At 49.6% G+C, this 13,990-nt stretch overlaps 1 protein-coding gene across 1 annotated transcript in view; it reads right to left on the bottom strand.

Annotated features, from left to right (window-relative positions):
• The window catches only part of LOC143696482 (uncharacterized), a 28,643-nt gene extending 15,762 nt beyond the window's left edge, over positions 1-12,881 (bottom strand). Inside the window, exons 1-6 of the mRNA XM_077192865.1 lie at positions 12,604-12,881; positions 10,016-10,303; positions 8,262-8,636; positions 6,322-6,516; positions 3,388-3,486; positions 1,359-1,483 (exon numbers count right to left, since the gene is read on the bottom strand). Of these exons, the coding sequence (XP_077048980.1) occupies positions 1,359-1,483; positions 3,388-3,486; positions 6,322-6,516; positions 8,262-8,636; positions 10,016-10,303; positions 12,604-12,881 (1,360 nt within the window). The remainder of the gene's footprint in view (positions 1-1,358; positions 1,484-3,387; positions 3,487-6,321; positions 6,517-8,261; positions 8,637-10,015; positions 10,304-12,603) is intronic.
• Between the last annotated feature and the right edge of the window lie 1,109 nt (positions 12,882-13,990).

Genomic DNA, 13,990 nt, shown 5'->3' with positions numbered 1-13,990 from the left:
AATTTCCCTCCAAAATTCCCAAAATTCCCACCAAATTCCCACAATTCCCAACAAATTCCCCCCAAATTCCCACAAATTCCCAAATTCCACCAAATTCCCAAATTTCCCTTCCCATTCCCAAATTTCCTCTAAATTCCAAATTTCCCCCAAATCCCCAATTTTCCCTCCCAAATCCCCAATTTCCCACCAAATTCCCAAATTTCCCCCAAAATTCCCAAACTTGCCTCTAAATTCCCAAATTCCCCCAAATTCCCCAATTTTCCCTCCCAAATTCCCAATTTTCCCACCAAATTCCCAAAATTCCCATCAAATTCCCAAAATTCCCACCAAATTCCCAATTTTCCACTCAAATTCCCCATTTTCCCCACCAAATCCCTGAATTTCCCTCTCCAATTCCCAATTTCCCTCCAAATTCCCAAAATTCCCAACAAATTCCCACCAAATTCCCAAATTTTCCCTCCCAAATCCCCAATTTTCCACTCAAATTCCCCATTTTCCCCTCCAAATTCCCAAAATTCCCACCAAATTCCCCTCCAAATTCCCAATTTTCCCCCCAAATTTTCCCCCCATTCCCAATTTTCCCTCCCAAATCCCCAAAATTCCCCCAAAATTCCCGAATTCCCCCCAAAATTCCAAATTTCCCCCAAAATCCCCAATTGACCACCAAATTCCCAAATTTCCCCCAAAATTCCCTCCAAATTCCCAATTTTCCCACCAAATTCCCAAAATTCCCTCCAAATTCCCAAAAAATTCCCAACAAATTCCCAAAAAATTCCCAACAAATTCCCAAAAAATTCCCAACAAATTCCCAATTTTCCCACCAAATTCCCAAAATTCCCACCAAATTCCCAAAATTCCCACCAAATTCCCAAAATTCCCTCCAAATTCCCAAATTTCCCTCCCAAATCCACAATTTTTCCCACCAAATCCAGATTTTCCTGCCCCCATTCCCAAATTTCCCACCAAATTCCCAAATTTCCCTTCCCCATTCCCAAATTTCCCCCCAAATCCCCAAATTTCCCCCCAAATTCCCAATTTCCTCTAAATTCCCAATTTTCCCCCAAATTCCCAAAATTCCCCACAAATTCCCAACAAATTCCCACCAAATTCCCAAATTTTTCCTCCCAAATCCCCAATTTTCCCCCAAATTTCCCCCCTCATTCCAAATTTCCCTTCCCCATTCCCAAATTTCCCCCCAAATTCCCAAATTCCCCCCCAAAATTCCCAAAATTTCCCCCAGAATCCCCAAATTTTCCCCCAATTCCCCCCAAAATTTCCCCCAAATTCCCAAATTTTCCCAAAATTCCCATTTTTCCCCCCAAAATTCCCAAATTTTCCCAATTTCCCCCTTTCCGTACCCGTTTTGCTCCTCTCGGTTCCTCCCTCGTGTCCGGCGCCCTCGGAATTCCCAGAATTCCCAGAATTCCCAGAATTCCCAGAATTCCCGGAATTTCCTGCGTGTGGCTCCGCCCCCCTCTGCGGCCTGCAAGGAAAATCCCAATTTTCCACTTTTTCCCCATTTTTCCCCATTTTTCCCCCATTTTTTCCCAATTTTTTCCCATTTTCCCCCATTTTTTCCCAATTTTTCCCAATTTCATCCCCAATTACCCCCATTTTCCCCAATTTTTCCCTCATTTTCCCCCATTTTTCCCTCATTTTCCCCATTTCCTCCAATTTTTTCCCAATTTTTCCCCATTTTTTCCCAAAAATTTTCCCAATTTCCCTCCAATTTTTCTCCATTTATTCCAATTTTTCCTTTATTTTCCCCATTTTCCTCCAATTTTTCCCAATTTTTCCCCATTTTCTTCCCAATTTTCTCCCTTTTTCCCCAATTGCCCCAAATTTTCCCAATTTTTTCCCCAATTTCCCCCAAATTTTCCCCCCATTTTTCTCCATTTACTCCAATTTTTTCCCAATTTTCCCCAATTTTTCCCCATTTTTCCCCCACTTCCCCAATTTCATCCAATTTTCCCCCAATTTCTCCCATTTTTTTCTCATTTTTCCCCCAAATTTTCCCAATTTCCCCCAAATTTTCCCATTTCCCCCCATTTTCTTCCCAATTTTTCCCCCATCTTTCCCAATTTTTCCCAATTTTCCTCCCATTTTTTCGCCATTTTCCCAAGTTTCCCCATTTTTCCCCATTTTCCCCCAATTTTTTCCCAATTTCTCCCCAATTCCCCCCATTTTCCCTCATTTTCCCCATTTTCCCCAATTTTTTTCCCAATTTTTCCCCATTTTTCCCCAATTTCCCCATTTTCTCCCCATTTTCCCCCCAATTTTTCCCTCATTTTCTCCAATTATTCCCAATTTTCTCCATTTTCCCCCCATTTTCCCCCCATTTTTCCCCAAATTTTCCCAATTTTTTCCATTTTTCTCCAATTTCTCCCCATTTCCCCCTAATTTTCCCCAATTTTTCCATTTCCCCTCTTTTCTCTCCAATTTTTCCCAATTTTTCCCCAATTTCTCCCAATTCCCCCCATTTTTCCCAATTTTCTCCAATTTTTTCCCAATTTTCCCCCCCATTTTCCCCAATTTTTTCCCGATTTTTTCCCAATTTTTCCCCAATTTTCCCCAATTTTTTCCCTCATTTTCTCCAATTATTCCCCAATTCCCCCCATTTTCTCCAATTTCCCCAATTTCCCCCAATTTTTCCCCATTTCCCCCCATTTTTTTCCAATTTTTCCCCCCTTTCCTCCAATTTTTTCCCAATTTTTCCCCATTTTCCATTTTTCCCATTTTCTCCCAATTTCTCCCCAATTCCCCCCCATTTTCCCCAATTTTTTCCCCATTTTCCCCCATTTTTTCCCAATTTCTTCCAATTTTTCCCCTCATTTTCCCCATTTTTCACCAATTTTTTTCCCAATTTTTCTCCCCAATTCCCCCCCAATTTTTCCCAATTTTCTCCAATTTTTCCCCAATTTTTCCCCCCATTTTCCCCAAATTTTCCCCAATGTTTCCCAATTTTTTCCCCAATTTTCCCCATTTCCCCCCAATTTTTCCCAATTTTCCCCCAATTTTTCTCCCCAATTCCCCCCATTTTCCCCCTAATTTTCCCAATTTTCTCCAATTTTCCACCCAATTTTCCCAATTTTTTTCCCATTTTTTTCCCAAATTTTCCCCATTTTTTCCCAATTTCCCCCATTTTCTCCAATTTTTCCCCATTTTTTCCCCATTTTTACCCCAATTTTCCCCAAATTTTCCCCAATTTTTACCCAAATTTTCCCCATTTTTTCCAATTTTTTCCCAATTTTCCCCCCATTTTCTCCAATTTTTTCCCAATTTTCCCCCCATTTTCTCCAAATTTTCCCCATTTTTCCCAATTTTCCCCCAATTTCCCCCATTTTCCCCATTTTTTCCCAATTTTCCCCATTTTTCCCCCATTTCCACCTCTCTCCTCCCGCCCTGGCGCTGCCGGGGGCAGAGAAGCTTCCGGAAGGTTGGCGGAAAGCGGAGCCGGAATGGGGAGAGTCCGGGAAACTCAGGGGCCTGGAAATGGGGAAAAATGGGGAAAATGGGGGAAAATTGGGGTAAAAATTTGGGGGAAATTGGGGGGAAAATGGGGAAATTTGGGGTAAAAATTGGGGAAAATTTGGGGGAAAATTGGGGCAAAAATTGGGTTAAAAGGGGGGGAAATTTGGGTAAAAATTGGGGAAAATTGGGGGGGAAATTGGGGGTAAAGAATGGGGAAAATGGGGGAAATTGGGGTAAAAATTGGGGGGAAATTGGGGTAAAAATTGGGGGGAAAAATGGGGGAGAATTGGGGTAAAAATTGGGTTAAAAGGGGGGAAATTGGGGGTAAAAATTGGGGAAAATTTGGGGGAAATTGGGGGGAAAATGGGGAAAAAATTGGGGTAAAAATAGGGGGAATTGGGGTGGGAAATTGGGGAAAAATTGGGGTGAAAATGGGGAAAATTGGGGGAAAAATTGGGGGAAAACTTGGGGAAAATTGGGGTAAAGAATGGGGGAAAATTGGGGAAAATTGGGGTAAAAATGGGGAAAATGGGGAAAATTTGGGGAAAATTGGGGGGAAAATTGGGGAAATTGGGGGAAAATTTGGGGGAAATTGGGGTAAAATTGGGGAAAATTTGGGGTAAAAATGGGGGGAAATGGGGAAAAATTGGGGAGAAATTGGGGAAAAATTGGGGAAAAATTGGGGAAATTGGGGTGAAAATTTGTGGGAAAATTGTGGGGAAATTGGGGGTAAAATGGGGAAAATTTGGGTAAAAAATGGGGGGAAATGGGGAAAAAATTGGGGAAAATTGGGGGGAAAATGGGGTAAAAATGGGGGGATATTGGGGGAAAAATGGGGAAAATTTTGGGTAAAAAATGGGGAAAATTTGGGGTAAAAATGGGGAAAAATTTGGGTAAAGAATGGGGAAAAATTGGGGGAAAAATGGGGGAAAATTTGGGGTAAAATTGGGGGGAAAATTTGGGTGAAAATGGGGAAAAATTTGGGTAAAAAATGGGGGAAATGGGGAAAATTGGGGGAAAAATGGGGAAATTTCAGGTGGATTTTGGGAGGACTTTGGGGGAATTTTAGGGGGATTTTGGGGGAAATTCTGGGAATTTTGAGGGGAATTTGGGGGAAATTCTGAGAATTTTGAAGGGAATTTTGTGGTAATTTTTGGAGAAATTTTAGGGGATTTTTGGGGATTTTGGGGGAAATTTTGGGGGAATTTTGGGGAAATTTTAGGGAATTCTTGGAGAATTTGGGGGGAAATTCTGGGAATGTTGGGAGGATTTTGAGGGGAATTTTGAAGGGAATTTTGGGGAAATTTTAGGGGAATTTGGAGGAGTTTGGGGAGAAATTCTGGGAATTTTGAAGGAAATTTCAGGGAATTTTTAGGGGAATGTTTTGGGAAATTAGGGGGGAAATTCTGGGAATGTTGGATGATTTTGGGAGGAATTTGGGAGGGAATTTGGGAGGGAATTTTGGGAGGATTTTGAGGGGAATTTTTGGGGAAATTTTTGGGGAAATTCAGGGAATTTTGGGGGGGAATTTGGGGGGAAATTCTGGGAATTTTGAAGGGAATTTTTAGGGGAATTTGGGGGAAATTCTGGGAATTTTGAAGGGAATTTTGGGAAAATTTTAGGGGGAAATTCAGGGAATTTTGAACGGATTTTTGTGGAAAATTTGGAGAAATTTTAGGGGGAATTTTGGGGGGAAATTCTGAGAATTTTGAAGGGAATTTTGTGGAAATTTTGGAGAAATTTTGGAGAAATTTTAGGGGAATTTTTGGAGATTTTGGGGGAAAATTCTGGGAATGTTGGGAGGATTTTGAGGGGAATTTTAGGGGAAAATTCAGGGAATTTTGAAGGGAATTTGGGAGGGAATTTTGGGGAAATTTTGGGGGAAATTTTAGGGGAATTTGGGAGGGAATTTTGGGGAAATTTTAGGGGAATTTTTGGGGGAATTTTAGGGGAATTTGGGAGGGAATTTTGGGGGAATTTTTGGGGGAAATTCTGGGAATTTTGAAGGGAATTCTGGGGAAATTTTAGGGGAATTTTTGGGGGAAATTCTGGGAATTTTGAAGGGAATTTTTAGGGGAATTTTGGGGAAATTTTAGGGGAATTTTTGGGGATTTTGGGGGGAAATTCTGGGAATTTTGGGAGGATTTGGGGGGGAATTTGGGGGGAAATTCTGGGAATTTTGAAGGGAATTTTGGGGAAATTTTAGGGGAATTTTTGGGGAATTTTTTGGGGAATTTTTTGGGGAATTTGGGTAATTTTGGGGGGGAATTTTTGGGGATTTTGGGGACATTTTAGGGGGAAATTTTAGGGGAATTTTTGGAGATTTTGGGGGGAAATTCTGGGAATTTTGGGAGGATTTTGAGGGGAATTTGGGGGAAAATCCTGGGAATGTTGTGAGGATTTGGGGGGGAAATTCTGGGAATTTTGAAGGGAATTTCGGGGGAATTTTAGGGGAAAATTCAGGGAATTTTGGGAGGAAATTCTGAGAATTTTGAAGGGAATTTTGGGGGAAATTCTGAGAATTTTAGGGGAATTCTTGGAGAATTTGGGGGGAAATTCTGGGAATTTTGAAGGGAATTTTAGGGGAATTTTTGGGGATTTTGGGAGGATTTTGAGGGGAATTTTGAAGGGAATTTTGGGGAAATTTTAGGAGAATTTGGGAGGGAATTTTGGGGCAATTTTTGGGGGAAATTCAGGGAATTTTAAAGAAATTTTGGGGAACTTTTGGGGGAAATTTTAGGGCGATTTTTGGGGGAAATTCTGGGAATTTTAAAGAAATTTGGGGGAATTTTTAGGGGAATTTTGGGGCAATTTTGGGGCAATTTCTGGCAATTTTGGGCCTTTCCTCACCTTTTCCCATGCCCCGCCTGCGTCTCCCGGGCCGGGGTCGCCGCCAGCCCCGGCTGTGCCCGTTTGGTTCCCCCGCGCTGCCAGGAGGGGGCGCTGCGGAGCCCGGCCCGGAACGGCCCCGGGAACGGCCCCGGAAACGGCTCCGGATCCGCCCTGGGCTCCGGCCCGGCCGCTGCCAGCGCCTCCGACCAGGCCCTGTGGGCACAGCGGGCACCGATGGCACCAAGGGACAAAGGGGGACATGGGGACATGGGGATGTGGCACTGGTGGCACCAATGGGACAAGGGGGACAGGGGAAGTGGCACCGGGATGGCACTGGGATGGCACCACTCCCGCTGCCAGAGCCTCCGACCAGGCCCTGTGGGCACAGCGGGCACCGGGATGGCACCAAGGGACAAAGGGGGACAAGGGGGACATGGGGGACATGGAGGACAAGGGGGACATGGGGACATGGGGATGTGGCACTGGGATGGCACCAAGGGACAAGGGGACATGGGGATGTGGCACTGGGATGGCACCACTCCCGCTGCCAGAGCCTCCAACCAGGCCCTGTGGGCACAGCGGGCACTGGGATGGCACCAAGGGACAAAGGGGACATGGGGGACAAGGGGGACAAGGGGACGTGGCACAGCGGGCACCGGGATGGCTCCAATGGCACCAAGATGGCTCCAATGACATCAATGGCACCAAGATGGATCCAATGGCACCCACAACAACCCAATGGCACCAATGGCACCAAGATGGATCCAAGGTCCTCCATGGCACCCAAGCGCCACCAATGGCGCCCACAAGAACCCAATGGCAGCAATGACACCCATGACACCAAGATGCCACCAATGGCACCAAGATAGCACCAATGGCACCCACCACAACCCAATGGAACCAATGGCACCCAAGACACTCAGATGCCACCAATGGCATCCATGACACCAAGATGGCACCCATGACATCAATGGCACTCAGATGCCACCAATGGCACCAAGATAGCACCAATGACACCCACCACAACCCAATGGAACCAATGGCACCCAAGACACCAAGATGGCTCCAATGGCACCAAGATGGCTCCCATGACATCAATGGCACCAAGATGGCTCCCATGACATCAATGGCACCAAGATGGCTCCAATGACACCCACAAGAACCCAATGGCACCAATGGCACCCATGACACCAAGATGGCTCCCATGACATCAATGGCACTCAGATGCCACCAATGGAACCAAGATGGTGCCAATGACATCAATGGCACCAAGATGGCTCCAACGGCACCAAGATGGATCCAATGGCACCCACAACAACCCAATGGAACCAATGGCACCCAAGATCATCAGATGCCACCAATGGCACCCAGGACACTCAGATGGCACCAATGACATCAATGGCACCAAGATGGCACCAGTGGCACCCAAGACACTGAGATGGCACCAATGGCTCCAAGATGGCTCCAATGGCATCAATGGCACCAAGATGGCGCCAATGGCACCCACCACAACCCAATGGAAACAATGGCACCCAAGACACTCAGATGCCACCAATGGCATCAAGATGGCGCCAATGACATCAATGGCATCAAGATGGCTCCAATGGCACCAATGGCCTCAAGATGCCACCAATGTCATCCATGACACCAAGATGGCTCCAATGGCACCAAGATGGCTCCAATGACATCAATGGCACCAAGATGGCTCCAATGACACCCACCACAACCCAATGGAAACAATGGCACCCAAGAGACTGAGATGCCACCAATGGCATCAAGATGGCGCCAATGACATCAATGGCACCAAGATGGCACCCATGACATCAATGGCACTCAGATGCCACCAACGGCACCAAGATGGCTCCAATGACACCCACCACAACCCAATGGCACCAATGTCTCCAAGATGCCACCAATGTCATCCATGACACCCAGATGCCACCCCCACCAGCACCAACCTCCTGGGCGTGCCGTCCTCGTGTGGCGGCACGATGACCACGGTGACGGTGACCGAGGTGCGCAGCAGGTCGATCATCTGCTCGTGGCTCAGGGCCACGGCGGCCACCTTGCACACCTCCAGCAGGCGGCGCCACCGCGGCCCGGGGACACCGGGGCACCCGCGGGGCGGGGACGGCACCCAGGGTGACGGGGGCGACCGAGATGGCGCCGAGATGGCGCCAATGGGACCAGGATGGCAGCAATGGGACCAAGATGGCGGCGATGGCAGCAATGGCACCCACAGCGTCTCAATGGCAGCAATGGCAGCCGAGAGACTCAGATGGCACCAAGATGGCGCCAATGACATCAATGACACCAAGATGGCACCAAGATGGCTCCGATGGCACCCAAGAGACTCAGATGGCACCAATGGCACCAAGATGGCTCCAATGTCATTCACAACAACCCAATGACAGCAATGGCACCCAAGACACCAAGATGGCACCCATCACATCAATGGCACTCAGATGCCACCAACGGCACCAAGATGGCTCCAATGGCACCCACCACAACCCAATGGAACCAATGGCACCCAAGACACTCAGATGCCACCAATGTCACCAAGATGGCTCCAATGACATCAATGGCACCAAGATGGCGCCCATGACATCAACGGCACCCACAACATTCCAATGGCACCCAGATGGCACCAAGATGGCTCCAATGGCACCCACAACAACATTCCAATGTCATCAATGGCACCAAGATGGCTCCAATGACATCAATGGCACCAAGATGGCTCCAATGGCACCAAGATGGCTCCAATGGCACCCACCACAACCCAATGGCACCAATGGCACCCAAGACACTCAGATGCAACCAATGGCACCCAGATGGCACCAATGGCATCAATGGCACTCAGATGCCACCAATGGCACCAACAACATTCCAATGTCATCAATGGCACCAAGATGGCTCCAATGACACCCACAAGAACTCAATGGAACCAATGACTTCAATGGCACCAAGATGGCTCCAATGGCACCAATGGCACCAAGATGGCTCCAATGACTTCAATGGCACCCAGATGGCTCCAATGACACCCACAAGAACCCAATGGCACCAATGGCACCCATGACACCAAGATGGCACCAATGGCACCAAGATGGCACCAATGACATCAATGGCACCAAGATGGCTCCAATGGCACCCAAGAGACTCAGATGCCACCAATGGCTCCAAGATGGCTCCAATGACATCAATGACACCCAGATGCCACCAATGGCACCCATAACAACCCAATGGCACCAATGGCACCCAAGATCATCAGATGCTACCAATGGCACCAAGATGGCACCAATGGCACCCACAACAACCCAGTGGCATCAATGACACCCATGACACCAAGATGGCACCCGTGACATCAATGGCACTCAGATGCTACCAATGGCTCCAAGACGGCTCCAATGACATCAATGACACCAAGATGGCTCCAATGACACGCAAGACACTCAGATGCCACCAATGGCATCAAGATGGCACCAATGACACCCATGACACCAAGATGGCACCCATGACATCAATGGCACTCAGATGCCACCAATGGCACCAAGATGGCTCCAATGGCATTCACAACAACCCAATGGCAACAATGGCACCCAGATGGCTTCAATGTCACCAATGTCTCCAAGATGTCACCAATGTCATCCATGACACCCAGATGGCTCCAACACCACCCAACCACCCACACCACCACCCCCACCACTCCACCAACCTCCTGGGCGTGCCGTCCTCGTGTGGCGGCACGATGACCACGGTGACGGTGACCGAGGTGCGCAGCAGGTCGATCATCTGCTCGTGGCTCAGGGCCACGGCGGCCACCTTGCACACCTCCAGCAGGCGGCGCCACCGCGGCCCGGGGACACCGGGGCACCCGCGGGGCGGGGACGGCACCCAGGGTGACGGGGGGCGACCGAGATGGCGCCGAGATGGCGCCAATGGAACCAGGATGGCAGCAATGGGACCAAGATGGCGGCGATGGCAGCAATGGCACCCACAGCATCTCAATGGCACCAATGGCAGCCGAGAGACTCAGATGGCACCAGTGGCACCAAGATGGCTCCAATGACATCAGTGGCACCAAGATGGCTCCAATGGCACCAAGATGGCTCCAATGACATCAATGGCACCAAGATGGCTCCAATGACACCCAAGACACTCAGATGCCACCAATGGCACCAAGATGGCTCCAATGACATCAATGGCACCAAGATGGCGCCCATGACATCAACGGCACCCACAACATTCCAATGGCACCCAGATGGCACCAAGATGGCTCCAATGGCACCCACAACAACATTCCAATGTCATCAATGGCACCAAGATGGCTCCAATGACATCAATGGCACCAAGATGGCTCCAATGGCACCAAGATGGCTCCAATGGCACCCACCACAACCCAATGGCACCAATGGCACCCAAGACACTCAGATGCCACCAATGGCTCCAAGATGGCTCCAATGGCACCCACAACAACCCAATGGCACCAATGGCACCCAAGACACGCAGAGGTCAACAATGGCACCAAGATGGCTCCAATGACATCAATGGCACTCAGATGCCACCAATGGCACCCAAGATCATCAGATGGCACCAATAGCACCAATGGCACCCACAAGAACCCAATGGAACCAATGGCACCCAAGATCATCAGATGCCACCAATGGCATCCATGACACCAAGATGGCACCAATGACACCCACAAGAACCCAATGACAGCAATGGCACCCATGACACCAAGATGGCACCCATGACATCAATGGCACTCAGATGCCACCAATGGAACCAAGATGGCACCCATGACACCAATGGCTCCAAGATGGCTCCAATGACATCCATGACACCAAGATGGCTCCAATGACATCAATGGCACCAAGATGGCACCAATGGCACCAGCAACATTCCAATGTCATCAATGGCACCAAGATGGCTCCAATGGCACCCACCACAACCCAATGGAACCAATGGCACCCATGACACCAAGATGGCTCCAATGGCATCAATGGCACCAAGATGGCGCCAATGGCATCCATGACACCAAGATGGCACCCATGACATCAATGGCACTCAGATGCCACCAATGGCGCCAAGATGGCTCCAATGACACCAATGGCTCCCAGATGCCACCAATGACACCAAGATGGCACCAATGGCTGTCACAACATCTCAATGGCTCCAATGGCACCCAAGACACTCAGATGGCACCAATGGCACCAAGATGGCACCAAGATGGCACCAATGACATCAATGGCTGCAAGATGGCTCCAATGACATCAATGGCACCAAGATGGCTCCAATGGCACCATGGTGGCTCCAATGACATCAATGGCCCCAAGATGGCACCAATGGCACCAAGATGGCTCCAATGACATCAATGGCACCAAGATGGCTCCAATGGCACCCACAAGAACTCAATGGCACCAATGGCACCCAAGACACTCAGATGCCACCAATGGCACCAAGATGGCTCCAATGACATCAATGGCCCCAAGATGGCACCAATGGCACCAAGATGGCTCCAATGACATCAATGGCACCAAGATGGCTCCAATGGCACCCACAAGAACTCAATGGCACCAATGGCACCCAAGACACTCAGATGCCACCAATGGCACCAAGATGGCTCCAATGACATCAATGGCACCAAGATGGCTCCAATGGCACCCAAGATCATCAGATGCCACCAATGGCACCCAGGACACTCAGATGGCTCCAATGACATCAATGGCACCAAGATGGCTCCAATGACATCCATGGCACCCAAGATCATCAGATGCCACCAATGGCACCAAGATGGCTCCAATGACACCCACAAGAACCCAATGACAGCAATGGCACCCATGACACCAAGATGGCACCCATGACATCAATGGCACTCAGATGCCACCAATGGCACCAAGATGGCTCCAATGGCATCAATGGCACCAAGATGGCTCCAATGGCATCAATGGCACCAAGATGGCTCCAATGGCATCAATGGCACCAAGATGGCTTCAATGGCATCAATGGCACCAAGATGGCTCCAATGACACCCACAACAACCCAATGGAACCAATGGCACCAGTGACATCAAGATGGCTCCAAGGTCCTCCATGGCACCCAAGCGCCACCAATGGCACCAAGATGGCTCCAATGACACCCACCACAACCCAATGGAACCAATGGCACCAATGGCACCAAGATGGCTCCAATGGCACCCACAACAACCCAAAGGCACCAATGGCACCCAAGACACGCAGATGCCACCAATGGCTCCCACGACACCAAGATGGCACCACCACCACCCCCACCAGCACCACCAACCTCCTGGGCGTGCCGTCCTCGTGTGGCGGCACGATGACCACGGTGACGGTGACCGAGGTGCGCAGCAGGTCGATCATCTGCTCGTGGCTCAGGGCCACGGCGGCCACCTTGCACACCTCCAGCAGGCGGCGCCACCGCGGCCCGGGGACACCGGGGCACCCGCGGGGCGGGGGCGGCACCCAGGGTGACGGGGGCGACCGAGATGGCGCCGAGATGGCGCCAATGGAACCCGGATGGCAGCAATGGGACCAAGATGGCGGCAATGGCACCCACAGCATCTCAATGGCAGCAATGGCAGCTGAGAGACTCAGGTGGCACCAAGATGGCGCCAATGACATCAATGACGCCAAGATGGCTCCAATGACACCCAAGACACTCAGATGCCACCAATGGCACCAAGATGGCACCAATGGCACTCACAACAACCCAGTGGCATCAATGGCACCAATGGCGCCAAGATGGCTCCAGTGGCACCAAGATGGCTCCAATGACACCCACAACAACCCAATGGCAGCAATGGCAGCCAAGAGACTCAGATGGCACCAGTGGCACCAAGATGGCTCCAATGGCACCCACCACAACCCAATGGAACCAATGGCACCCAAGATCATCAGATGGCATCAATGGCACCAAGATGGGACCCATGACATCAATGGCACCAAGATGGCACCCATGGCACCCAAAACAACCCAATGGCACCAATGGCACCCAAGATCACCAGATGGCACCAATGGCACCCAGGACACTCAGTTGGCACCAATGACATCAATGGCACCAAGATGGCTCCAATGGCACCAAGATGGCTCCAATGACACCCACAGCATCTCAATGGCACCAGTGGCACCAAGATGGCTCCAATGACATCAATGGCACCCAGATGGCTCCAATGACACCCACAAGAACCCAATGGCACCAATGGCACCCATGACACCAAGATGGCACCCATGACTCAGATGGCACTCAGATGCCACCAATGGCATCAAGATGGCACCAATGACATCAATGGCACCAAGATGGCTCCAATGGACGTCACACCAACCCAATGGAACCAATGGCACCCATGACACCAAGATGGCAGCCATGACATCAGTGGCACTCAGATGCCACCAATGGCACCAAGATGGCTCCAATGGCACCCACAGCATCTTAATGGCAGCAATGGCACCCATGACACCAAGATGGCTCCAATGACATCAATGGCACCAAGATGGCTCCAATGGCACCCACCACAACCCAATGGAACCAATGGCACCCATGACACCAAGATGACACCAATGGCACCAAGATGGCTCCAATGGCACCATGATGGCTCCAATGACATCAATGGCCCCAAGATGGCACCAATGGCACCAAGATGGCACCAATGACATCCATGACACCAAGATGG

This window comes from Agelaius phoeniceus, chromosome 36 (assembly GCF_051311805.1).
Source record: "Agelaius phoeniceus isolate bAgePho1 chromosome 36, bAgePho1.hap1, whole genome shotgun sequence".
Classification (NCBI taxonomy): Eukaryota; Metazoa; Chordata; class Aves; order Passeriformes; family Icteridae; genus Agelaius; species Agelaius phoeniceus.
The sequence above is the reverse complement of the archived record's forward strand: the minus strand, read 5'-3'. Positions and strand labels throughout refer to the sequence as shown.